The 27,879-nt window shown below is 36.0% G+C and overlaps 2 protein-coding genes across 2 annotated transcripts in view; one reads left to right on the top strand and one right to left on the bottom strand.

Moving 5' to 3' along the window:
• The window catches only part of CAPSL (calcyphosine like), a 91,989-nt gene extending 74,211 nt beyond the window's left edge, over window positions 1-17,778 (top strand). The window contains exon 5 of the mRNA XM_007531247.2: window positions 17,358-17,778. The gene's annotated coding sequence lies outside the window, so the exon portion shown is untranslated. The remainder of the gene's footprint in view (window positions 1-17,357) is intronic.
• IL7R (interleukin 7 receptor) lies at window positions 1,080-27,879 on the bottom strand. The gene is made up of 8 exons (XM_007531245.3): window positions 27,716-27,879; window positions 23,303-23,441; window positions 13,178-13,335; window positions 8,973-9,130; window positions 6,496-6,661; window positions 5,569-5,662; window positions 4,676-4,751; window positions 1,080-4,431 (listed from the first exon to the last, which is right to left on the bottom strand). The coding sequence occupies exons 1-8, from the start codon at window positions 27,825-27,827 to the stop codon at window positions 3,943-3,945; spliced, it is 1,392 nt and encodes a 463-aa protein (XP_007531307.2). The 5' UTR covers window positions 27,828-27,879; the 3' UTR covers window positions 1,080-3,942.

Here is a 27,879-nt window from a genome sequence, read left to right as displayed (position 1 = left end):
AAGGGCAACAAAAGGGAATAAATAAATATTTTTTGAAAAGAACAGTCATTTATTTCTGGAAAAAAAATGTCCTCACTTCATGAGTATTCCCATTTCTTTGTGCCTATGAGATTGTGAGCTGGAACATCCTGCCTGCGTCTCTGTAACCCCAGTATCCCAACATGATGCAAAGTGATGAAAAAACAGATCCTCAAACAATAATTAGTTCATTAATTTGTGAATTAGTCAATTGATTGAAAAAGTTCTTCTGAAAATTCAAATCATTATGATTACAACAAATGACAACAGATTTTTCTTGTGCTGAGAAGTAGGTATCCTTCAGCTGCCTCTTTCCTTCCTTCCTTCCTTCCTTCCTTCCTTCCTTCCTTCCTTCCTACCTACCTTTCTCCTTCCTTCCTTCCTTCCTTCCTTCCTTCCTTCCTTCCTTCCTTCCTTCCTTCCTACCTACCTACCTTCCTCCTTCCTTCCTTCCTTCCTTCCTTCCTTCCTTCCTTCCTTCCTTCCTTCCTACCTACCTACCTTCCTCCTTCCTTCCTTCCTACCTACCTACCTTCCTCCTTCCTTCCTTCCTTCCTACCTACCTTCCTCCTTCCTTCCTTCCTTCCTTCCTTCCTTCCTTCCTTCCTTCCTTCCTTCCTTCCTTCCTACCTACCTACCTTCCTCCTTCCTTCCTTCCTTCCTTCCTTCCTTCCTTCCTTCCTTCCTTCCTTCCTTCCTACCTTTCTCCTTCCTTCCTTCCTTCCTTCCTTCCTTCCTTCCTTCCTTCCTTCCTTCCTACCTTTCTCCTTCCTTCCTTCCTTCCTTCCTTCCTTCCTTCCTTCCTTCCTTCCTTCCTCCCTTCCTTCCTCCCCCCATTTCTCTCTTTTGTACTTCTTCTCTTTCTCTCCCCTCCTCTTGTTTTTCTTCTTTTTCTTACCAGAGCACTACTCAGCTCTGGTTTCCATGGTATGGGGATTGAAATTAGGACTTCAGAGCGTCAAGCAGGAAAGTTTTTTTTTTTTTTTTTTTTTTTTGCATAACCATTATGCTATCTCTCCACCCTATCTGTACTTCTTATAAAAGACAAGAAGAGTCATATAAAGAGTTCCATAGCATTTAATTATGATTAGATACATCAGATACTTATAAATTTAGCAGCTTGCAAAATATTTGTAATACAAATTCAAAGTACATACTCAAATTCAGAGACAAATCACAAAATAAAGCACTGAGCTGACAGAAATGTCATTTCTAGCTATTCTACCATATATTCTCACCTTCTTCCTGGCCAGTTTCAATCTTGTACCCCTGCAAGCATACACATATAAAACATTCTGTGCTTGGGTTTTTCTATAGCAACTCTCCATGGAAACCAGAATGAAGAAAGAGGCAAACATGTCAACTAAGCCAATCTCCCCTAGATTCAGATATTTTTGTCTAAGTGATTTAAAAATGTCCATTTTTCAGTTTTCTTTTCATTTCCTGCTATAAAAAAACTAGCAGTTTACATCTCTACTTTATATTTTGTGCATGACCAGAAGAGGAGCTGGTAACAACAGATTGTAATCTTATATTGTACAGTTGCCCCTTGAGTATACAATATAACCAAGCATTAGCAGCAATTATGGTAATAATAGTATAAAACATGAATATTATGTTTCCAAATATAGAAAGACATTTGCACACTAAACTCAAGCAAACTTGTGATAAACAGCACTGAAACAGAAATAAAAACAGGATTTGTAAAGCAGGGGATGGGGGGATCTCAGTGTTCCTCTAACTTCATCTTCTGAAGTTAGTCTGTTTATATCTACCAGAAGCACAAACAACAGTTTCCAGTCTTGAACAGTTAAGGATGACTCCTTTGTTTGATGTCCCAAAGGTCAGAAATAATATTAGTAATGCTTCATAGGACTTTTGTGAAGATGGTATTAGAGAATTAGATGGGATATGAGGTTTTATGTGGTGACCTTTATTTGAGACTTGGCTCACATTTTCACAAAAAAGTTAATGTTGCATGCTTACCCAGTGGGAATTGTCTTGTGTTACATATGTTCCAGACAGACTCCACTTTTCCTTCATATAAATGAATGTCACTTTTGACATTTTTGCTACTCTTTCCAATAGGACATTTTGCATATACTTTCAGTACAACCTTTTGTATTAATCATAGTAATGCTTATAAAACTCACCTTAGGTAAACATTTTTATCTCATGAGGTGCGAGATAATAACTGTATTAGTCTTATATCCCTATATTTGTCACTATATTAGTGCATAGCTTGTAGTCCATAAATAGTTGTCAGGAAAATTAAGAAGAAAATTATTTTGGTAGTACTTTGGAAATCACAAAAATGCTAAAGCAAATCTAATGGACGGTGGGCTCATATCCATTAATTCTGATTCAAAGAAAGTTATTTCTGAATGAACAATACACAATATAGTGACTAATATTATCTGTTATATTTGATTGTTATTAGGTCTCTAAACCTAATAAAGTCCATCAGACCACAATTTAAAACTATTTATAGGCATCACCAAAGAGGAAAATTAAAAAATATATATCCCCACAAACAAGCAACAACAACTTAGCCCCCCTTCCAGTCCTTCCAGTAAACAGAAAAACAAAGGGGGTGTGGTGGAGGTAGAGAAAGACAAATCCTAGATAAAACCCTGAATCTATGCTGCTCTGCCTTGTTTTGTGCATATATCAGAGAGGAGCGATTTTGGGAGAGATGCCCCCCAAATTCAGACTTTGAAATTTTTAAATTTTATTTGAAATAGTGACTAGAAATTAACCTAAGACAAGAAATGTGAGATAGCACATCTCAAATGTTAATGACAAGTTTCTTCTCTATGTCTTCATGTACATGACCACCATCGGTCATTTACTACATGTCCTTATTACTCCTTTGTTCTGAAATTTGTGGCAGTATCCATAACTGAGGAACTGGGGACTTTTTTTCTGGATGAATTTGAGGTGGAGCAGTCTCTACACATAGAAGAATTAATCCCTGGTTTGCTGCTCAAATGTACTTATATCCAGGAACAGAAACAGATTCATCTACCCAATAGAAATGCTGGGTTTTCACTTTATTCTCTCTTGATCACTTTTATGTAGCTTTTTCTCTCCTTATTTGCCTGCTATAAACATGGCTGGTCATGGTACTTTATACATTATGAAACAAGTTATTCAGTTTTGTATTCATAAATTCTTTTGTTTTTAATTTAGATGAATACTTATCCCTCTTTTCTGGGACACTTCGGGGCTTATATTTGCTGTCCTGGAATGACTGGATATAAGTATCACTTTGAAAAGTGACTCAGTTTGGATATGAATTATCCTGATTTTGGTGAGACTTGGCACTTAAGAATGAAATAGTCTTGCGTGAAGAGGAAAGCATGTACTCCAGAGAGATTGCAGTCACATTCCGAGGTATCAGATCTTAATTCCACACTGAGTGGAAAACAGAGGCAGCTTACTTTACCCTTTTAAATTTCAGGTTCATCAATCATAAAGTATATAAAATAAGAATAATATTGCTTCCTCTTCCTAGAATTGTGAGGCTGCAGTAAATAAGCTGTGTGGTAACAATAAATAAGCTGTGTGGTAGCACTTAGGGTAACAATGGAAAAACAGTACATTCTAATAATGGTGGCTATCATTCTTTTCCTCTTTCTCTCTTACTGCCTTTCTTACTTCCTTACCCTTTCTTCCTTGAATTTTTTATTTTTATGCAATGTTTTCCTTTATGAAATATTTAATCATTTTGATTTCTGATAATGCATGCTGTTGTATCAACCTGAAGATCACAAAAGCAGGCAGGCAGGAATGGTTCCAAAGATATTTCAGAACTTTGTAAGTCATAGTGAGGGGCAGGCATTAATTGTGTCTTCTTTATGCTTGGACATAAATTAGGATCTTGGTCATCTTAGCTGGTTCCAGTGATGAGTTTATTACTGTTCACTGGTTTTGGTAGAAGCTAGACATGGTGACATAAGCTTCCTCTTGACTTAATCCCAAGGATGTGCGGAGGGTCTGTCTCTGGACAGCAGGGTTCCTTCCTGCTTGGGAAGGGAAAGGAAGGGATAGAATATGGGGTACAGTTCCAGGACCTAGTGATAGACCCTCATATATATGAGGTCTGTTCTTGTCACTGTCCTTGCAGTCTAGGGTCCTGGAGGAGGGGGTCTCAGGGACATCACACATACTGATATCCCCAGACTGGAATCTGAAGGGTGAATCTCCTCCGAAAATGTTTGGAGTGATGATGGCACTTGGCCAGCTTTGTCCCTGTACATCCCCCTCAAATATCTGCTTTTCACACTCCTCTAATTGTGGAGGTAAACTGTCTTTCATAAAACCTTCTGCTTCATCTTTAGCTTGAATGTCATCCACTTTATTAATCTGGCAGTCCAGGAAACTTTCAGGATTGAAGCTCACATTCAAATTCTGCGAGAGAGGGAGAGAGAGAGAGAGAGAGGGAGAGAGAAGGGGACATTAAGGTTGTAGTGATACGAGAAATAAATATTCAATTTGATTGTACAAAATATCAAATCATGATGTTCATTTTACCTTGCACTATCTTCATTCCACAATAACATATTTAGTTGTTGTAGTGCCCCCTAACACAGGATTGTACTTATATTCAGGAAAGGTTACCTGTAATAACAACAGAAATATCAGAAGCACTCACCTTTTTTGGTTTTTTGCACAGTTGTTCTAGAGTCTTTTTATGATCAGGGAGACTGGGCCAAATAATAGGCTTAATTCTGAAAAAAGAATAAGCACCTTTACACTTAGTCTAGAGAGCAGTTTTTTATTTATTTATTTATTTTTTAGTGTTGGCTTTATCATAACTACGTGGGTGACCTTGGAGAAGTGATATGCATTCTCTGGACCTCTATTATCTTACCAATCCATCGAGAAGAGGGATAAGTGACCAAATGATCTATAATCTATTTGGTGTTTGAAACAGAACCATGATACACCCCTTAAAGGAAAAGAGTACTGAGGCTTGACAATGATGCAGCTATGAAACTAACCAATGATTTTTTTATCTGCTCAATATATGCAATTTTCTTATTTCTTCTCTTTACTCCTCATTCTGATTTTAGTGGAAGTAAAAAAAAAAGTTTCTAATTTGCCTAGGAAAATAGCTTTAATGTGGTACTTTTTGAATTGGAACAGTTTGAGATTGTATGACCTTATTCTTAGTTATTCCTTCTACAGAATTAATAAATTGACTGGTATGTGTCCAACACATAATGAAACAAACCTGGTCTATAGTGAGGAAGAAGGCAAGTTCCATGAATTTACATACTTCAAGATTTCAGATACAGTCTGTATTTTCCAATGTGTGAAGGAAAAGTCTAGGGGAGGGGTTGAACTATATTCAATTTATATATTTTTACCATCTGTGAGATTGACTATGGAAATTCAGTAGTGCCAGGGAATGGGGAAGGAGTGAAGCACTAAAATTATAGAAATGCCTTATTTCCAATTTGTATTTTTCTCATCAATGAATAGGGTTAGCATTTTGCTTCTTTGGAAGTCCACATAACCACAGTCTTGATGAAAGAAATTCACCTTTTTTTCCAGAGTACACCAGCCAAGATGACCATCAGAGTCACAGAGAAAAAACCCAGAATGCTGGTAGTGAGTAAAATAGAATTCATCTCACCTGGAATGTAAAAACCAATCTCAGTTAGTATTTATTAATATGAAGTGGGAGAGATGCTTTGAGTTTAGTCACTTGGGCCTACTTATTAATTTTTGAAAGGAAGGGTGATGTACTAGCATTATAGGGATATTTTTCTTCAGTATATAGCAATAACTTGAGTGATAAGTTTCTTGACTTTAACCACCTAAAATGTTAACATAACCTATTATTAAAATAGTAACACTTCTTTCTTTAATTCCATCACCAAGTGGTAGAAGCCAAAAAAATAAATAAATAAATAAATAAATAAAGGGAGAAGATGAGGTAGATGCTCTACTCTATAATCTTAGTAAATTTTGAGGATGAGGATGAGGGACTGATAAGGTAAAACAGAAACAAAGAAACAAAAAAAAATCACTCTTCTCTCACACAGGGAAAGTAAATGTGGGGCATCCTGCCTGGCAAATTCTATGCCCTGGATATCTTTATTTTTATAGAAAGATTTCAGCATCTTCCATGAAAAAAAAAGTGCCTGGGAGAAACCATTTGCTGGAGGAAGTAGACGGAACATTGCTTAGAAGAAGATGAGAACATTGCTAAGAAGAAATAGCAGCTCTCAAGAATACCCAAGACAGTAGAGCCAACACTTGATCAGAGTCTAATAGGAATGCTACTCCTACCACATTAATTTTCTTCATAAAAAAGTCAAAGATGGCAGAATATTCTTTAAGCATATCACTAAAGTATCTTTAGGGATGCCCAAGCTTTCCAGGCCATTTCTTTTTAATTTCTCTCTTGCTTAAATATTGACAAAGTACAGGGGCAGGGGCAAGTACTCTATAGTCACCTCTCACCTAGACGCTTGTTCTCTGGAGTTCTGAAGTGGTAGGGTGGACTCCATTCACTCCAGAAGCCTTCATAATATTTTCTAGGGTAAGATCTGACTTTAATCTCATACATTGCATCAGCCTGTAGCTTTCTTTGAAGAAGTGTCACCTTTGTGATAGACACATTCACTTTCTAAAGAGAAAAAAAATGCTGTCACATTTTCAGTTTTAAAACGTAAAAAATGTTGGAAAAAACACAAGTAGAACCTGAAATGGAATTGGCGTATTGCACCAAAGTAAAAGATGATGAATGACATAGTGGGGGTTGTATTGTTAAATGGGAATCTGGGGAATGTTATGCATGTACAAACTATTTTATTTACTGTTGAATGTAAAACATTAATTCCCCAATAAAGAAATAAATTATTAAAAAAATAAAATAAAATGTTGGGGGCAAGCAGTGACATACCTAGTAGAATGTGCATGCTACAATACAGGAGTGTCCCAGTTCAATTATCAGGTCCCTACTTACAGAAAAAAGCTTCAAAAGTGGTGAAACAGTGCTGCAGGTATTTCTTCTTTCTCCCTTTCACCCTTTTCCTCTCAATTTCTCTCTATCTCTATCCAAAAGAAACAAACAAACAAACAAAAAAGACGGATGGCCACTGGAAGTAGTGGATTTGTTGTACTGTTAACATTTTTTACATTGTCCATGTAATAATGTTTTATTTTTATTTATGCTTAAAATGTTTTCTCAAGATTAAATAAGATATTTATCTAGTTTCATAGAGTTAAAGTTTTACACACTGTATTTAAATCATCTCTTATTTTGTTATTGTTGATGATACAGAGAGGAATTTAAACATTTTACTTATTTCTTTTTCCTAGTGAACTAATTGTTCTGAAACTGTTTACTCAAAAGTATTCCTTTCTCCATGATAATTGTTTTTCAATCTGTACAATTTCTAGATGAACAATGAAATAATAAAGTGTTCTAGTGAATACTGTATATCTATTAATGTATATTACTTTTTTTATATGTGTGTGTATAATGGGGAATGGTAGGGAGTAAAGTGAAACTCTACACTTAAAAAAGTAGCATTTAGTAACATATGCAAATAGACAAATCTGCTACTGTGCTAACAGAAAAGTATATATAAGTAAGAAATAATCTGTTTTCTATCCATTCCATGCATATAAAGGGACTGGAATTAACCCAGAGGTTTTAGAGGAGACTGACAATGTGTCATACACTACTTCCCTCTTGTATTCTCCCTACAACAGATTGCAGGGGGAAATCCAGAACATTTCAACTGCAGAGAACTACCCCCCCCCAAAAAAATCTAACCTTTCATGTGATGAAAGGTAAGGATTAAATTTCCACTTCATTAAGAGTGCATGCTTATTCCAACTATTCTCATCTCCCCAGACAATAACCTGGGTCCACTTGCATATTAGATGTCAGGTTCAGGCAAAAACTAGTAAAGTCATAGGCCCCTTGGAATATACTTAAAATAGACCTACTAGCTTTTTCCAAAATGGAGATGCCCAAATCTTCATCTGCAGTATTCTTGCCTTTAGGTTCATGATCAGTCAACAACTTTGTTCTGCTTTATATCTTACCTTTTCAGCCACCAAGTTCTAGATGATACCATGATGCCAACCTGACTTCCCTGGACAGAGGACCCCACCAATGTGTCCTAGAGCCCTACCTCCCCAGATCCCTGCCACACTAGGGAAAGAGAGAGACAAGCTGGAAGTATGGCTTGACCTGCCAATGCCCACGATCAGTGGGGAAGCAATTATAGAAGCCAGACCTTCTGCCTTCTGCACCCCATAATGATCCTGGGTCCATACTCCCAGTGATATAAAGAATAGAGAATCATTTAGTAAAATATCATTCAGTAAAAGAAACATTTTGATCACAGAATTTCTAGGGTGCCTTTGCTTGGTATATGTACTTTTGGAACTATAAAATGTGTAACATTAAATAATATTATATATTATATCTCTTATTTATTAAATATATATAGTTTATTTATTAAGCATATCTGCATATGTTGACAAATTTGTTTTATTTTGCACCAGGGTTATTGCTGAGGCTGGATACCTACATGCTTCCACCACTCCCAGCAGCCATTTTATTTTTTTATTTTGACATATTGAGAGACAGAGACAAAGAAAGAAAGGAAGAAAGAGACAATAAGAAGGAGAAACACCTGCACCTCTGTTCCATCACTTGTAAAGTTTCCCCAATGCTGGGTGGTAAATGATAATTAAATCTATATCCTTTAGCATAGTAGTGTGCATGACCTACTGAGAGAACCGCTACCTGACTCCATTTTGATAAACTTCATAATGAATAAATAGTTCAGTTGGATAGAGTGTTGATTCTCCATGTATATGACCCAGGTTTGAATCTAAGCCCCAGTAGTGTGGTTATTTCACATAGTCTGTCTCTATCTTATAAAACTAAAATGCATAACTGCAGTTAGCCTACATACCATCCAGTCATTTTCATTTTTTTCTTGGCGGTAGGCTACTTCATGTACTAAGTCTTTTACATACATCTTTTGCAAGTGTGATGTATTAAATGTCACCACAAAATCATTTGCTTCTTCTCTGTAGATGACATTTATGTCAAAAGGAGCCTCAGGTTTAACTGGAAAGGAAAACGTATAAGGTCAAGACAAAGTAATAATTAAAATTGTTAAAGTTCACATTTTTTAAAAATTGTGTTTTCTCTTTTTCTTCTTATTTTCTTTTTGTGTCAGTATCTGACTTATGCTTATGACAAAAATTAATTTTATTCCTAGCTGAAAGTCAGACTACAATTCCAAGATTCCTTTACAGTTGGGTATAGTTATGTGAAAAGTGATGTGTGGACCAACTACATCCCATTCTAACCCAGAAACTCCGCATGTGTACTCTTGTATGTGTTCTTTTACCTCTTGGATTTACTGAAGATTATTGACCCACAGAATGAAGAAACCCTAATTACTACTTGCAAGAACTTAAACCACAGGTTAGAGACTATTGTTACAGCTCTTCTGCAAGTAATTTTCAGATATCATGTACTTTCAGATATCATGTACTAGCTTTTTTTTTTTTTGGTTTATTTTTGGTTATAATAGCTATTGATTACTTTTCACTAATACACATTCTTTCTACTTTTGGGTACTAGAATGTTTGTGAGTTTTTTGTTATTCCATTTTAATCAGTTATTTGCTGGGACCTAGCATTATTATTTCAATTTAGAGACAGCCATAAATCAAGAGGATAGGGGTAATAGTGAGGGAGAGATACAGAGATACACCTGCAACACTGCTTCACCACTCGCAAAGCTTTCCTCCTGAAGGTGAGAACTGAAGTTTAAACCTAGATCTTTATGTATTGCAATATGTGCACTCAGCTGGGTGCACCACCACCCAGCCCCAAAGGGCTGTGCATCTTATCTTAGCTACGTAGAGGTTGCGAAAAGACTCTGGAACTGGTTCCGAACTTCCAGAAAAGACTTGGAAGCAGAACCTCAGTCATCTTAAGTCCATTCAGCTTTAGCTTTAAACTCTTGTCCATCATTCCCTTCTACCTGTCTTGCAACACTGCTATTAAGAGTCACATGCACCATGTAAGAAATACTGTTGGAAGGAAACAGATATTATCTATGGAAGAACAAACTCTGAGAAAGGACCCAAATTCCTAGATGATCATGTATACAAGCTATCTATCCATTACTGGTGGGAGCTTCTCTGTCCTGGTCTCTTAGATGTTTTACTCACCTCATCCTGATAAGTAGTTTGTAGAGATGAAAATAACTTTTACTCATAGTTGATCACAAAAAACTGGGAAAATATATAGGTCAAAAGACCGTGGCTCAAGTCTGGCCCTCACCACACTGAGAAAAACTTTGGTGTGGTGGTATCTTTCCCTTTCATCTGAAAAAAGTTGGGATGATGTAGTTTTCTTTAAAAAAAAAAAAAAAGGCTGGAAAAAGGACCAGAAAGGTGGATCAGGGAAGAGAGTAGCTCCCAAATATAGGAAAGGTGTATAAATATTGTTGACTCTAAACCCCATCAATTTGATGTGATCTGAAGCCCATATTCAGCTTAGAAGCCTATGTGACCTCTGCAACCCTGTAGATCTGAGCTCACATTCTGTGTTCATGAGTAGGAGTGTTCCAAGATGCCCCAATTTTAGCCCCCATCTTCCTCAGGTGTAGCATAGAGTATGTTGTCCATCCAATTCCCAAGAATCGCACCCCACTAGGGAAAGAGCGAGGCAGGCTAGGAGTATGGATGTTCAGCAGGGAGGCAATTACAAAAGCCAGACCTTCCATCTTCTGCATCCCACCATGACCTTGGGTCCACACTTCCAGAGGGTTAAAGAATAGGAAAGCTAACAGGGGAGGGAATGGGATAGGGAGTTCTGGTGGTGGGAACTGTGTGGAGTTGTACCCCTCTTAGCCTATGGTTTTGTCAGTGTTTCCTTTTTATAAACAAAATTTTAAAAAAGCCTTAACAAATCTAGGGAAAAAAAGGCTACACACACACACACACACACACACACACACACACACACACACACACACACACACAGAGATAGAGAGGAAGCTAACCTAAACTGTTATAATTTCTTATAACATGCTGAAGAAATTTTTACTTTATACATTGAACTGGGCTTTACAATGTCTGAACTGGGTTTCAAGGGCCACTGTTGAACTAGAAAACACTTCTGTGATGTTTGGCCTAGTGACTGCTCTCATTTATTCATAGTGGAGACAGTCTCTTAAGCATTGGCCCAGAGGTACTGAAAAAGAAGTGGTTGTCACCATCCCTAGATATCTTGTTAAAACATAAGCTTATCCCTTTTTTCTTAATTTTAGATACATTGTAAATATGGAAGCTGCCTTTGATAGAAGCAGTAGCAATAGATGTGTGCCAAGAACACACAACAGTAACACAGAAATATACACACCAGCAGAAAATGCTATCAACTCCTTAACACCAACAAAGATAGTTCCTACCTTTAATTAAAAAAAAAATACAATCTACATTCTCAGAAAAATTCTTGCCATTGAATTCCTTGGCCCATCTTCATCTCTTCATTATTAATGTCTCTTAATAATGCTGACATTAAGAGAAGAATGAACTAATATAGATGGCATACACACTGGGTATTAAGTGCCTACTTACATCTAGGCAAAATCAAATTTTACCTATGCAATACTCCTCAAAATCAATAAGTTTCGAGAGAAGTTTGATGAGTATACATCATTTTTATCAAGCACTAGCCTAAAGAAAAATTTCTAAGGCATGATTAATGCTTAAATAAGCTGATTTTGAGTAACATGGTGACCTACATAATGTGGTTAACCTCATCAATAATGTGAAGGTCCTTAAAAGGGAATAGTGAGATTTCCTTAAGTAGAAAAAGAAGGAGGAAGGGGAGGAAGAGGAAGGAGGAGGGAGGAGGGGAAGGAAGAGAAGGAAAAGGAGGAATTTTATCTCAAGAATATAACATACATACCCAGTGTGAGTATCCAGCTTGTCTAGTCTGCCATGAAGAATTTTGACTCAAACCTGCAACATCTGTTACCTGAATTTCTTAGTCTCATGTTTGCCCTATGGGTTTTAGTCCTCACAATTACATTAGCAACTTCTTAACACAGTCTCTCTCTCTCTCTCTCTCTCTCTCTCTCTCTCTCTCTCTCTCTCTCCAGGGCTTTCTTTACTCATACATGTTTTCACAGCTCCTAGGATGTTTCTTCATTCTTAGGGGTGGAAGGGAGGAGAGAAAGAGAGAGACAGAGAGACACAGTACTGTAGTTTTTCTAGTGCCATGGCAATTTCCATATGATGCTGAGGTTTGAAACTGATCTGCCTTTATGGCCAAGGCTCTGATGAGTGAGCTATCTCTCATTTTTGTGTGAGTGTATATGTATGCATGCATGCATGCATGTATGTCTGTATCTACTCACTTAGTTTATTCTTGAGCATTTTTTAATTTATTTGATTTCAGTGAGAAAGATATAGAGGATAAAGGGATAGACATGAGGGAGATGGAAAGTAAGAGGGAGAAGGTGAAGGAGAGAGAAAGAAAGAGGAAGAGAGAGGTAGAGAAAGAGAGGAAGAGAGAGGGAGGGAGAGAGGGACTAGAGTATTGTTCAACTCTGGCTTATGGTAATCCTTGAACCTAGGACTTGAATAACTCAGGCATGAAAGTCTTTTTACCTAACCATTATGATATCCCCAGTCATTTTTTGGAAAACATAATGTAGAGAACATATTTACATTCTAAAATAACTCAATTATTTAGTTAAATACTCTCAAAATGGGTAGTATATGGTGAAATTCAGGAGAAAGTAAGATGAGGTAGAAAAAGACTATGCTGGTGAGTGATTGGAGATCATTCATCTATAGATGAATACTTTCAGTGATCTGTAGGTGTCAATCACCTTATTATTTATTTATTTATTTATTTATTTTTACATCTAAGAGTGAATATTCTCAGAATTCTCTCATGATAAGCATTACTAGCATAAACTTCTCTTTTTACATTTCTGTGAAAAAAATCCACATTAGAGAATTTTCTATTCTATATTGCAGAGGTTTTATATAAGTTGCCTACTTTTAACATAAAGTTAATACACAATTGATATCTTCAAATATCTAAAATGTTGGCAACTGTATTCCCACATATAACATCTTACCTATATTGACTATGTTCATTTTTCGGCAAGTAATATTCTTTCTCCTGAGCTTTACACAAACGTTGCTGTCTCCAATTAGTAAGAATTTCTTTGTCATTAAAATATACATCTCTTTCAATTTATGAAAATCCAAACATTTTGCATATAAAAGTGCATCACTGTAGAAACAAAAAAGAAATTTTTCTTAATTCAAGTAGAAGTTTCTCTATATAACACCATATGCACACTTTAGTTGTATGATTTGAATTCTGACCACAGCTATGTGAGTAGGGAGGAACATATTCAAGGAAGAGAGCAAAAAATAGAACAATTTGGCTTCTTAGGACCAGGAAGATTGTCAGTGGTAATTCTGAGGATTTGCATGCTAGATCTTTCAAGTTTGATCCTGTAACAAGTCATCAATAACTAGAGATGGATGGCACTGTAATTGATTTTTTTCCCTTTTGTTGCCCTTGTTGTTTTCCATTATTGTAGTTATTATTGTTTTTGTTATTGATGTCATCATTGTTAGATAGAACAGAAAGAAATGGATAGAGGAGGGGAAGACAGAGAGGGGGAGAGAAAGACACATGCAGACCTGCTTCATCGCCTGTGAAGTGACTCCCCTGCATGTGGGGAGCCAGGGGCTCTATCCGGGATCCTTAAACTTTTGCACATGTGCTTAACCTGCTGTGCAGTAGCCCAACTCCTGGAACTGCAGTTTTAAAGAAAAAAAAGTTTCTTGATACTATTTAGTTCAGTTATGATTTCCTCAGACATTACCTTTGAACAGCCTGAAACAGATGAAGAATATTCATGAAAATAATGAAAGGTTTTATTTGTAATAAGTGATTATTGAAAAGGATGCATTATTTAGGTATGAGGGCAACTGTCTGTTTTTTAAATATATTTTATAATACATATAAAGATAGACTGGAGCATTACTCACCTCTTGCTTATGGTATTTATGGACCTCAGAACCTCAGGCATGAAGGTCTTTTGCATAACCACTATACAGTTTCTTCAACACAGTAACTATTTTTATTTGTCTTAAAGAGTAAAGTATGAAAAAATAACCAAAAATTCATTAAAGGGAGTTATAAAACAGTATGAAGAACCTATTCATATTTAATGAAGGTAACTTTCAAACATAAATTTGATTATTTACAATTCTTAATCTCATTGGCAAACTTTAAATCTTTAAAATTAAACCTATTCCTGTCATGGCCCCTAGATTAGTATGTAATCATAATGCTCTCTCTACAAATTGAATCATGCCATTTATATAACCTCCTTTTTCTAACTTAGATCAGGTTTGAAGAAACTAAGAAAAAAACAATATTACCTACTAAGCAGTTAACATTACCATTACAAATTATATTCTTTAAAAACTTTCTATCTGGAAAAATTAATGATTAATTTCAATACTGACAGAACAGCTTATAATACAACAATATACACACAAATATATATATACATATATATGCATGTATGTATGTGTCTATGTACTTGTGTATGTATATGTATCTAATTCTGGGTAAAATAGAAAATTCAGTTTTGAAGTCTGAAGAGTAAATGAACACACACACAAGAGAATTTTATGTTTTTAAAAAGGTGAATGATGTGATATTTTATTTTATTTTTATGGTAACTTTTAGGTCATACGAGGTGTGTTTGGTGATCTGTCTAAAAATACAGTTTCTTTATTTAAGAAGTAGGGAAGGACCAGGTGGTAAGCCACATGTACAAGGATCTGGGTTTGAACTCCAGGTCCCAACCCACAGGAGGAATCTTCATGAGTAGTGAAACAAGTTTGCAGGTGTCTTTTTTTCTCTCTTTCCATCTCAATCTCCCACTTCCCTCCCAATTTCTCTCTGTATTATCACATAAAAAGAAAAAGAAAAAAAAAAGGCTGCTGTGGGTGGTTGGCTCAGTGAAGATACTGAGCCCTGGTTATAATCCTGACAGAATAAACAAATAAATAAAATTTAAAAAGGGAGATAGGCAACTGAATTTTCAACTTCTTACATAACTGAATTTTTTAAAGGGGAAAAGATATAGAAATAGATAATCTGTAGAAATAGAATATGTGGGGAGTGGAGTCAAGATGGTGGCTTGAGGGCAGCAAGTAGACAGATTCTCCACACCCCCCCAAAAAAAAAAGATTCAAATCTTGGGAATTTCAGGTGTTCAGGATTTCAAGGCCAATAAGAGATACATTATAAAGGAGCAGACAAATAGGAATTTTGGTGGAATATTATAACACACCTATAAATACACAAAGGAGCTGAAAATGACATGTGTACAAATAGATATGTATACAAAAAGTTATGTGTACAGCTATGTTCATAGCAGCACAGTTCATAATAGCTAAATCCTGGAAGCAACCCAGGTGCCCAATAACAGATGAATGGCTGAGAAAGCAGTGGTATATATACACAATGGAATACTACACAGCTATTAAGAATAATGAACCCACCTTCTCTGACCCATCTTGGATGGATCTAGAAGGAATTGTGTTAAGTGAGCTAAGTCAGAAAGACAAAGACAATCCCACTGATAAACAGAAGTTGAGAAAGAAGAACAGAAAGGGAAACTCAAAACAGGATCTGAATTAGTTTGGAGTAGGGCACCAAAGTAACATTTTCTGGTTGGAGGATGAGGGTGGATGTTCAGCCAAATGTTAACCTAATTGCCAAATAATTTGATTATAGGAATAACTATATATTGCCTTCTTAAATCCTAAGATAGCAAGAAACTTCCCCTTTCTCTATAAAGCCCATATTTCCCTCAGTTCTGGAACCTCTAGGGTGGGGCTCACTTTCCTGCATGCTTCTCTCAATTCATACCAACAGATACTGCATCTGTGGAACCCAACCTATTCAATGCAATGAGTACCACATCAGCATCTTTCACTTTGGACTGTGTCCAGAGACATCAGGTGTGGAATGTCAACCCACCATCTTCATTACTCGGGTGAGATTTTTCCTTTCTCATAGGACTCCTTAATTCCATTTCGGGTAGTTCACTTCCTAACAAAGCCTCAAAGCCTAGATATAGACCAGGTCCCATGCAATAGGGTATATGTTCACATGTATCCATAAATTAGGGCAAAATATATACCTTAAAGCAAAAGTGCACAGTAATTTGCAGTGAGCCAATAAATGAAGCAAGCAAGTAGAAAGACCTAAAAAACACCATAAAGTACCTAATGAAATAGTTTCTACATAGGCATAGATACCCATCTCACCTACTTCCTCTTATACTTCCCTCAGTCACTCCAAAGCTAACCTTATCAAAGTAAGGACTACAAAGGCTGTATAAGGACAAGAGACTGGCATACTTTAATGATGACTCTTTAGTCGCTATCAGGCCACCCCATTATCTGGGACCCTAGTCGAGAAGACCTGGGATTCCCACACAGACATGATGGGCCTAAACCTCAAATAGATTCCTCTTTCCATTGTCACTGGTGATCAGGAACAGCATAATGGACCCCATTTGGAGGGCTCCATAGGACCTTGCCTTCAGTGTGCATCAACAATGGTAGAGAATGTTCCATCCTCTGAAGGGGGATTGGATAACATACTCTTACCTGGTGGGAATTACATGGAGTTGTACCCTCTTATCCTATGGTTTTGTCAATGTTTCCTTTTTATAAATAATTTTTTTAAAAAGTAAGTTATGTTTGATATGATATTAAATGTATAATCCAAAACAAACAAACAAACAAACAAACCATACTCTTATGTACCACCTGAGGAAGCTGGGTCCTGAAATGGGTGTAACTTGGAATGTTCCTACTCATGACCACAGAATGTGAGCTCAAACCTACAGGGATGCAGAGGTAACATAGGCTCCTATGTTGAATATGGGCCCCAGATCAAATCAATGGGGTTTACAGTCAATAATATTTATATATATTCCCATATTTGGGAGCTACTCTTCCCTGATGCAGCTTTCTAGCCCTTTTTCCAGCCATGACATCATCTCCCCAGACAATAACTTGGGTCCACCTACATTTATATGTAGGCTCAGACAAAAACTAATAAAGTCATGGGCCCTTTGGAATATATCTGAAATAGACCCACTAGGTATTTCCAAAATGGAGACCGCAAATCTTCATCTGCAATATTCTAGCTTTTAGGTTCATGATTAATCAACAATTTGTGTTGCTTTATATGTTAACTCCTTTTTTCAGCCTCCACGATCCAGATGCTACCATGATGCCAACCAGACTTCCCTGAGCAGATAACCCCACCAATGTGTCCTGGAGCCCTGCTTCCCCAGAGCTCTGCCCCACTGGGGAAAGAGAGACAGGCTAAGAGTATGGATTGACCTGTCAATGCCCATGTTCAGCAGGGAAGCAATTACAGAATCCAGACTTTCCACCTTCTGCATCCCACCATGACCTTGGGTCCATACTTCCAGAGGGTTATAGAATAGGAAAGCTATCAGAAGAAGGGATGGGATAAGGAGTTCTGGTGGTGGGAATTGTACCCCTCTTATCCTGTGGTCTTGTCAGTGTTTCCATGTTATAAATAAAAATTAAAAAGTAAAATAAAAAACTAAAAAAAGGAATAGCAAATCATGAGTCTTCTATTCCCCCCCCCCCCCCAATTCCCCAGGACAGAGATGGCCTATTTGGGAAAATAGGGGCAGTCAGAGACAAAGATGCCCACTTATGGAGTTACACTCATCAAGCAAGATTCCAAGGTTGAACCTTTTGTCAGAAATCAGTGGGGAGCCAACTAAAAATGCCTTCCTAATACGTGTGAACATATGTTCTCTCTCACAGAAACTGGTGTATATCTAGGTTTTGGGACTTTGTTAGAAAGTGAACCACCTAAGATGGAATTAGAGTATACGATGAAAGGAAAGGTCTCACCGGAGTAATGAAGCTGAAGGGTTGCCCCAGAGACCCATCCTACTAGGGAAAGAGAGAGGCAGACTGGGAGTATGGATCGACCAGTCAATGCCCATGTTCAGCGGGGAAGCAATTACAGAAGCCAGACCTTCTACCTTCTGCAACCCACAATGACCCTGTGTCCATGCTCCCAGAGGGATAGAGAATGGGGAAGCTATCAGGGGAGGGGGTGGGATATGGAGATTGGGTGGTGGGAATTGTGTGGAATTGTACCCCTCCTACCCTATGGTTTTGTTAATTTAGCCTTTCTTAAATAAAAAAGAAAAAAAATTAAAAAAAAAACCAAAAAAAAAAAAAATGCCTTACTGAATTTGAACTATGGAAAAGCCACAGTTTCAGTGTTGTCTAATCTTTGTTATCTAGTTTGATTTTGCCTTCTGTTTCTTACATTTTTTAAAAGATTTTATTTATTTATTTATGAGAAACATAGGAGGAGAGAAAAAGAGCTAGACATCACTCTGGTACATGTGCTACCGGGGACTGTGAATTCAGGTTCAGGACCTCCTGCTTGAGAGTCCAGTGCTTTATCCACTGCACCACCTCCCAGACCACTTAAATTTATGTGTTTGATAGCTGTTCTTAGTAATTGTCTTTTTTTTTTTTTTTTACTTTTTTTTGATGGTGAGTTTTTTGGTTGATTTGGCTTAGTTCGATCTTCAGGCTATTTGCCACAAGGTTGCAGATGCTACCGTGACACCAATCTGGCTTCCCTGGGCAGATGACCTAACCAATGTTTCCTGGAACCCCATCTCCCCAGAACCCTGACCCACTAGGGAAAGATAGAAACAATTATGAGGGTATGGATCAACTGGTGTGTGTGTGTGTGTGTGTGTGTGTTTGTGTGTGTGTGTGTGTGTGTGTGTTATCTTTGGCGTTCTCTAAGTATATTATCATCAGCGAATAGTGACGATTTTATTTCTTCCTTTCAAAGGAAAGGAAATACACATTTGATATCTTTCTCTTTTAATATTATTTTTTATTAGAGACAGAGAAATCAAGAGAGAAAGTGGAAAGAGATTCCACTTTCTTGATTTCTCTGTCTCTAATAAAAAATAATGTGTCCTTTTAGTGACTATTCTATGTGTTTGTGTGAATAAATACTTCAACTTCAAAAAATCACATGCTTTATTTTCTTCTTTTTAAATATAGTACTAGAAAATGTAAATTAACATAGGTGGCTCTTGTATTTGTGAATCACATCTTTTTTGAAAGGAATTGTTCTAACGTATTTTAGGAAAGAGGAAAAATTCACTTACAATTATTCAAATAACAGTAATTTGACAATGTAGGACTTCCACTGGTGGTATTAATCCAAAACTCATGGCTAATGTCCTTGCACTAAAATTAGGGAAAGACTGATGGTGATCATAGTGCATGATCCTGATTTTAAGTATTCCTCTATATGTTGAGAGGGAAAAAGGCCAAAGCACTGATCAGGTTTGGCATGTCACACATGTCAGTCCCACATTCTGCTAAGTTAGTTCCTTAGCAGCAACATACCTGATTATTTCACCTCTACCCTATTAAATATCCTGCAATATCATACATTTTCATATGAAAACACTATTCTTGTTTTGGTGTGAACAGATATTTACATGGCAATACTAAAAATAAAAGAGCAACAACTATAGCTTTATTTCTCATTTGAAATACATGAAAAAGCAGAATCTAGATGACAGTTCTTTGAAAGTTAGTATGGTTTGTGTTAGAAAGAATTAGATTAGTAACATTTGACAGCTGCTACTACTCAAGCTAAAAAATAAATTACATTTTTCATGTTACAATCTATCACATTGGTGGTAAATGATGGAAACAAAACACAGCAAATTGAATAGGTGAAATAACTCACTTGACATGCATGTGACCCTGATTGGAGAATGGCCCCACTACATTATGTGAAGCTTTCACTATTGTAGCCAGTCTCCTTCCTTCTCTCTTCATCTCTCAGCAAAAGTCAGCCTGAAATGGTGAAGCCCCACTGACAACAATAAAATTAACATGTTTGAAGTTATATTTGTAGATGGTACATGTGATAACAGTGATGCTCTCAAGAATGTGGAAATAAAATAAATGCAAGTACTTTCTGAAAACAGTTTATGAATATTATACAAATATCTAAAATGCAGTATCCCAACCTTATGTCTCAAAGGTGTATCTATACTTTAAACAAGAAAAGTGGATTTAATTTCACAGCTCAGATTTAATGCTCACTCAGCAGAAGCAATCAAAGGGCCTGAGCAGTAGAGCACTAATTATAGCACATGTTGTCAGGCATGAGGAATCAGGTTTAAGCTCCCAGTCCCTATTCGTGGAAGGAGGGTAGTGAAACTTCACAAGTGTGAAGTACTGCAGGTGCCTCTTTTCTCTCCCCTTTCTACTTCTCTCTGTCTCTGTGGAAAAACAAATAAATGTAAAACAAAAGAAGCAGCCAGAATTCTGCTCTAGAGATAAATTGATATATAGGCTCATCATCAAATCAAAAATTTAAGAGATTACACATATTTAAATGATGGAAATTAGTTAAAAATAACATTGAAATGTGAACCAAAGGATTCTAGTAATTTTATTGTTGCTGATTTTGATTTTGCATCACTGGTGGGTAAACTCAGGACACAGCATATACACAAGAAATATTACTAAGAAGACTTCTTGGGTGATTTAAATATTTATTATTATTATTTTGGCAGAATTTGGGTCTTGCACATGCAAAAAATTCACTGTTGCTAATCACTTTTCATTCACATAGAGAAAGAGGCTGAGGAGGAAAGGGAAGAACACCATAGCTCCAGAGTTTCCTCCATTGCTATAGTACTGCACATGTTGTGCTGGGAATTAAATCTGGGTCAGGCACATGGAAATATATGTGCCCTATCTTATTCAGTGAGGTATTTTTCTGGCCTTCCCTGGAACAATTGTAATTCTAGCCTTTTTTTGAGAGAGAGAGAGACAGATAGAGAGGGAGAGACAGACAGAGAGGGAGAGACAGATAGAAAGGGAGAGGTGGAGAGAGAGGGAGACAGGCCTGGTAGGTGGCGTACTCCATAAAGTGTTGGCCTCTCAGAAATAATGTCCTGAGTTTTATCTTTTATATCACATGTGTTACAGTGATGCTCTGTTTCTTCTCTCTCTCTCTCTCTCTCTCTCTCTCTCTTTCTCTTTCCCCATCTAGCTCTACTTATCCCAATTTCATTAGTGAATATAAATAAGTCTTTCCAAACGTAGAAGGGGGTGGGGGTGCACAATAAGAAAGAATGGAGAAACATCAAAGCACCACCCATGGAACTCCATTGTTTGTGAACTGTACTTGGTTCTCTCATGTAGTACAGGGAATTTAATTCACTGAGATATGCTGAACCCCCTGGACTCTCAGTAACTTTAGTCTTAAATTCAACAAATGAGTTTCATTTGCTTTGCTTCTACATTCACAAAACAAGTTCTTGATTACATTTTGAATGAAAATCAGACTAGTGAACAGTGAGAAATGAAATACTATTTATAGTAACTTATGTTTGGCATTAATCCTTTTACTTCAGTGCAAGGCAGCTGTTATGATTATAGAACTGAAATAAGTCCCTCAGTTACTGAGCTAGTTGTATGTTGTTATTGTGATTCCAACACACATGCCTATTTTTATTACCTCAGCTTTGTCTCTTGAGATGCCTGAGAACTAAAGAAGTGGGCAAGCTTGCTCAAGTTGGTAAGGAAGTGGTCAAATATTGTGTGAGTGAAAGTGGACATAAAGTTCAGCCTCACCCTCCCCAAGAAAAACCACAGAAAACATAGACTGCAGTCCATCAAACACCTAAGTAGAGAACCCAATGTCAAAGTCTTTTTTGTCAGAGGAGACTTGGATCATAAAAATGGCAATATCCTTTGAAATATGTTGTGTGAGTATTTTAATGTAATCTTGTTGCAGTGTAGCCTAGGTGTTGTAAGTTTCTTTTTTCCCCCAGACATATTTTATTCCTGGAAAGTATGTTTTAGAAGTGAAGATAGAGATCACATCACAGAACTGAATTCCAAGACTATATTTTTCCAATAATGGCAGTGGGGAATGCTGCATGAACAGATATGGTACTCTCTTGAAAATTAAGTGCAAAATATAGAATGCAGGACTTTTCTAGACAATTTGTTGTGACACACTGAGGGAACATCTGTGAAATCTGAAAAAACATTCTTTGACTGCTGGTGAATCTTAACTTACCTTTCTTACTATGAAAATGACTAAAAATAGAACATTTAATATGAATTGGAGATAGCCGCACATCAGAATTTCATGTAAGAATAATTTTTTTTCATGTCAATGGTGATAGTAACCCAGAGCAACAGAAGCTGGTTAGTGGAGGATGGAGAAGATAAAGTTTCTTGAGCTCTTTACCAAACTTTCAAAGCAAATATATAGCTTCTTTTTTTTTTCTGTGCTTTTTCTCTAAAGTCTCATAAAACAACAGAAAATTATGTGAATTTTGGAGAAGTTAGTTCTGAGAGCAGCATTTTAAGTCAAATTTGCTAAAAGCATGAAAGAGAGGTCTGCATCTGTAGATATGGACTTAATTTTCTTTTCCATTACTTATTGTGTGTGGAATGATTCTTTTGTATGATTTACGTGTATTAAATTATTTAAGTATCACAACTTTCCTTTATGTTAATTATTTAGCAGGTGAAAAACTATCCTATAGCTAAGTTAAGGAGTAAGTAAATGTTGGTAATATTGGAATTAAGCCCAGATAACTACAATCCTGAGTATAACTTGGTCTCAAGACCAGACCAGCAAATAGTATCTTTTGTAAGGTATTCTCAACGAGTGGGATTTCAATTCCACTGTGAGTGGCTGGGACAGTGACTCAGTATGTAAAGCCTAGAGGTGGCATGTGTAAAGCTCTAAGTTGATCCTCAGCACTGCATATAACAAAAAGTTGCTTTCATCTCTCTGTCTGATAAAGTAAACAAACTTTTGTAAATTCTGCTATGAAGTAAGGAGGAATGAGAATTTCCAAGACCCATATCACCATTATTTGGCTGTAGTAGCAGGACCTGAAAGATGAGCTCATGAATTTCTTAGCTTTATTGTGTTGGTGAAGGAAAAGAATTTTCAGGAGGTTTTGGAATTTATTTGATTATAATAAATGATTATTAGGCCCCACACTACTATGACTGTGCAACACATGAAGAGAGAGAAAGAATATTTATAAGCACTACTTAAATCCACCACTGCTCACCATATTTCAAATTCCAGATTTGTGCTGTTGACCTCTGGGTCATCAAAAGTACATGTCAGTGAGTGCTGGGATCCATTTACTTCCAACTGACTAAAGCATGTGAACGAGTAGTCATCCAGTTCTGCATCTTCAAAATCTCCTAGAAGCAGAATAAACCTACAGCTATTAATGATGCCAATAAGCACACAATTTTGAAATCTGGAGCAATTTTAATGCAATAATAGTCTTTTTTGATCTACTTGAAGAAGTGATGATAGATCAAGTGATGTAAAGCTCATTGACAAATAAAAGATGTAGATTTTTTTTAAAAATAAAATTCAAACCTAAATTTAATAAACAAATCTTTTGTAACAGAAAAATCACCACAGTAAGTACACGGCTTCCAAATATTTATAAATAATTCTGCAACTGGGTTAGTAAATTCTATATCTAGAATATTATTTTAATAGAAATTTGTTACTGTGTATGTGATTATCAACACAACATATAATCTAACCTTTGACTTTATTACTAATTTTTATTTATTATTTACCAAGTATTTTTTGAAGAAATAAAATAATATTTTCCAGAAGTTCACTTTTCTGAAGGGTAGTATTCCTTTGCTTAAATAGGCTTCCGAATGAAAAATGTCACTGTCTCCATTATGTGGAAGTTTAATAAAACTAACTGAGTTACATGTTATTAGAAATCATAAAAATAAGGGGTCGGGTGGTAGTGCAATGGATTAAGCACACATGGCGCAAAGCAAAGGACTGGCATAAGGATCCCGGTTGGAGCTCCTGACTCCCCACTTGCAGTGGGGTAGCCTCACTAGCAGTGAAGCAGGTCTGTAGGTGTCTATCTTTCTCTGCTCCTCTCTGTCTTCCCCTCCTCTCTCCATTTCTTTCTTCCCTATCCAACAACAATGACAGCAATGACAACAATAATAACAACAACAATTAACAACAAGGAAAACAAAAGGGGGTGGCCTCCAGAAGCAGGGGATTCCTAGTGCCAGCACCGTTAGCCCCAGCAATAACCCTGGAGGTAAAAAAAAGAAATAATTAAAACAATCTGATATGACTTATGTCTGGTAGACTTCATGAAAATTATATTGCTTCTGTTATTAAAATTCATTCTTACTTATAGACATAATAAAAATTCTGGAAGTCTGTAAGGAACCATATTTTTTAGCTTCTTGGAAAGTATAGCCTAAATATATAATAGTTAATTGAGGTCCCTAATATTAAGCAGATGATTTGTAGCATAGTTCACAATATTTAACAGAAAACAATATTGGAAAAATCTATCTGCAAGTACAGCCCATATCAGATCAAAGAAAATATATAGTAGCCAAAGTGGTTCTCAGAGTGGGAAAGTTGAATTTGTGATTGCTTCTAAGTACTTTGATCCAATGACACTAGAAATTAGATCTTTCTAGAGCATTTAGATTAGACTGCATTAAAATCAAACTACAGTGTCTTGAAAGCTATGATGTATTTAAGCAGTGCCCTCTCTCTTTTCTGGCCCACCACTTCCACCTCTCATTTATTTGAATAATCCAGTATCACCCATAGGAATATTAGTAAAACTGGTGAGGAATGGACTAATCAGCCAAGTGGCAGGTTGGTTGAGTTAAAGCATCAAATCTCAAAAAAAAAAAAAAAAAGGCATCTTGATAAGAACTGTGGGGACTATTCTTGCTTGCTTGTTTATTTGTTTATTTTACTAGATCATTGTTGAGCTCTAGTTTATAGTGGTGCTGGGAATTGAACCTGGGACCTTTGGTTCCTCAGGCATGAAAGGCTCTTTGCATAATGATTTTGCTGTCTTCCTAGCCTGGGCACTATTATTTAAGTCCACTCCTAGAATCTTCCCAGCTCACAGTTATAGCAAAAACTATGATGTGATCAGAGTACGGCCTTTTTTTTTTAAATGAAACCTTTAAATAATGAGGGATATTCTAACTCATAAGGCTCACATTTCATTTTTAATAATTTGGACTTAGATTTCATCCTATAAAACCTGCCAATTTCCATTGAAATGGTTGTGGATGGTTTTAACTCATCCTATGACATTTCCCACCACTACTAATAATTCAATGGACACTCATTGAAATGTACACCAGTGCTATGTAACAGAACCAAAAGTATTTTTATATATAATATTATGATTCCAAAATTCTCCAACAAACAACATAAGGGGGAAATATCAGTCAACAGCACAGTTACTGAGCATCAGCTAAGCAAAGCACTCCCATCCAGCTTGGTAAAGTGAGTTTGGCATATATTCATATATTTTCAAATACTATACTAAGCACAAGTCCTACATTATCCTGCATTTAAGGTTGCTGTTTTAGGAAATAGCACAGTGACTTTTTAGCAGATGTCTGGTCACAATTACTTTGTAGCTAAATAAATGTCATTCAACAATTTGCAACATCAGATAGCATTTTCTGAAGAAAATGTTAGAAGTAATCTAAATTTTTAAAAATCTAAATAAAGATAACATACACAATATTTAATATTTGTGGTGCCAAAACAGGACAGATGAAGGTTTGAATCCTGGCTCATCAACTTTATAGCTGTGGTCTCCTGTCAGATAACGCAGGCTATCTAAATCTCAGTGTTTCTAATTTCTAAATTTATGTAATTATGAATACTCAGTGAATGTACATATACAAAGACTTAAGCATTCAATAAGAATTAACTATGATACATACTTTCAGACAAATATAATGAAAAGGTAAAATAAGAATTTTAATTCTGAGAATATACATGAAAAAGAGTTCTGTTTCATTTAAAGGTGATTGATACCCAGAGTTTTAGGGCAGTAAGTGAATCTATTGTCCCTCCCTCTTATCCTGTGTTTTTTTTTCAGTGTTTCCTTTTTATAAATAAAAATTTTAAAGAAGAAAGAAAAAAATTCTCACTCTTTAAGCATGTATTTCTATAAAGCTATTCTTAATAAACAGTATGATTTTAAGGTTTTCTTCTATTCTAAAAATACTTATTAAAAGTATGAATGGTTTGAAAATTTTAAAGTAGCCCCTTTTCTTGTGGTTATCAGATGAGTAATTTATCTTTCAAAAAAAAACCCAGAAACTGATGATTTTGTGAATTCATTGAACCTCAAACAGGGAAGTATTTTCATGTGATTACGTGGATGAGTCACTATATTAAAATAATCTGAATTTTAAAAAGTTTAACTGAAAACTCTGTTTTTGCTTAGAATTCTTAGCTCTTTTATAGTATAACCACTAAGGAGAACAAGAAGGAATATATTACACTACAAAGACTGAGACTTATGTATTACTTGCCAAACAGTTATCTGTGCAAACTTACACAAGACAACACTTACTATTGAATAATGAACACCCCCCCACAAAATGATTTATGACCACACTATGAAAATGTCAACCCTATGACATGGAAATATTACAGGGTTTTCCATCCTTAGTAACTGCATGATTTAAAGTATCAAAGCTGAGTCATTAGGTTTACATATTTGATAGTTTTGATAGGCAATATGTTTTACTCTTAAAGTGAAAGGGTCTAATTTTTTAGGAACAAATTAATGATTCAAGTTCTGTTCCTTCCCCACTTCTTTCTACAGTTTTGTTGTAATTACAATATATTCACTGAATAGACATATTATATATTTAGGTCTTTAATATTTTTAAAATACCAAGAAGAATCTGATATTAAGTTTATTGATGTGGAGATAAATACATATTTCAATGAGACAATCAACTTAGATCTTTCTCCATTCAGTTATTTTCTAAGACTTTCTCATTAATCTATCAAAATGTGTCTTGAAGAAATTTTCAAATACTTATCAGATTGCTATTATATTATAGATTCTAGTCTAGGCACAAAAAATGTAACAGCAATAAGTTTCAGATAGAGCTATTATTTCTGGATACTATTTTATAATAATGAATGATTCTAAGTTTTTGAAACCTCCTAAAAATCTAAGGAAAAATTCATATTGTTTGATTTCTTGGGAAGGTGGAATTATATTAAAGGTTCTCCAGAAAGCACATCTGTTGCATATAATATGGGTTTTCTTTTTGTAAGAACAGAGTTATTGACCAATATTTTACATCCATATCTGAACAGTAAAATACATTCTTTCTTGACAATGCTACAGTTTAAGAAAACACCCACAACATTGAACCCAAATCCTCATTTGGTATGATCTGAACACCAGGAGGTTTTGAACATTGAAGGATGTTCAACTGAGTTTTAACTTTGAAGGATGTTCTGGTTTCTGAAATATATAAAATGCCGGAATATGTGGGAAGTTTTCAAAACTGACTTCAATCTAGACCTTGACTTAGGTCTTTTAGGGAGGACCTAAGTATCTTGAAGCATATACTACAGGTAGTCTTAAATCCTTTAAACATTTAGAAAAAAATTAGAAATGACTTACCATTCTGTGCATATCCACTTTCTCCAGAAACAGTTTGAAGTAAATAGAAAACCATGCCTAAAGGTATACCTAGAACTGTCATTCTGAGAGAGAGAGAGCAGAGAACAGGCATGTTACCTGTGTGTAGGAATGAATGAGGGAGAGAGACAAGCAGGGAATGATAA

The sequence above is a fragment of the Erinaceus europaeus genome, chromosome 5 (assembly GCF_950295315.1).
Source record: "Erinaceus europaeus chromosome 5, mEriEur2.1, whole genome shotgun sequence".
In the NCBI taxonomy this organism is placed as follows: domain Eukaryota; kingdom Metazoa; phylum Chordata; class Mammalia; order Eulipotyphla; family Erinaceidae; genus Erinaceus; species Erinaceus europaeus.
The sequence above is the reverse complement of the archived record's forward strand: the minus strand, read 5'-3'. Positions and strand labels throughout refer to the sequence as shown.

Excerpts from the sequence above, each read along its gene's own strand:
- IL7R (XM_007531245.3), bottom strand. The coding sequence starts at position 27,827 with ATGCCTGTTCTCTGCTCTCTCTCTCTCAGAATGACAGTTCTAGGTATA. Across the intron at positions 13,336-23,302 it reads AATCTGGAATTTGAAATATG|TGATGCACTTTTATATGCAA; the intron begins GTGAGCAGTGGT and ends TTGTTTCTACAG. Across the intron at positions 4,432-4,675 it reads TGTGCAAAAAACCAAAAAAG|AATTTGAATGTGAGCTTCAA; the intron begins GTGAGTGCTTCT and ends CCTCTCTCGCAG.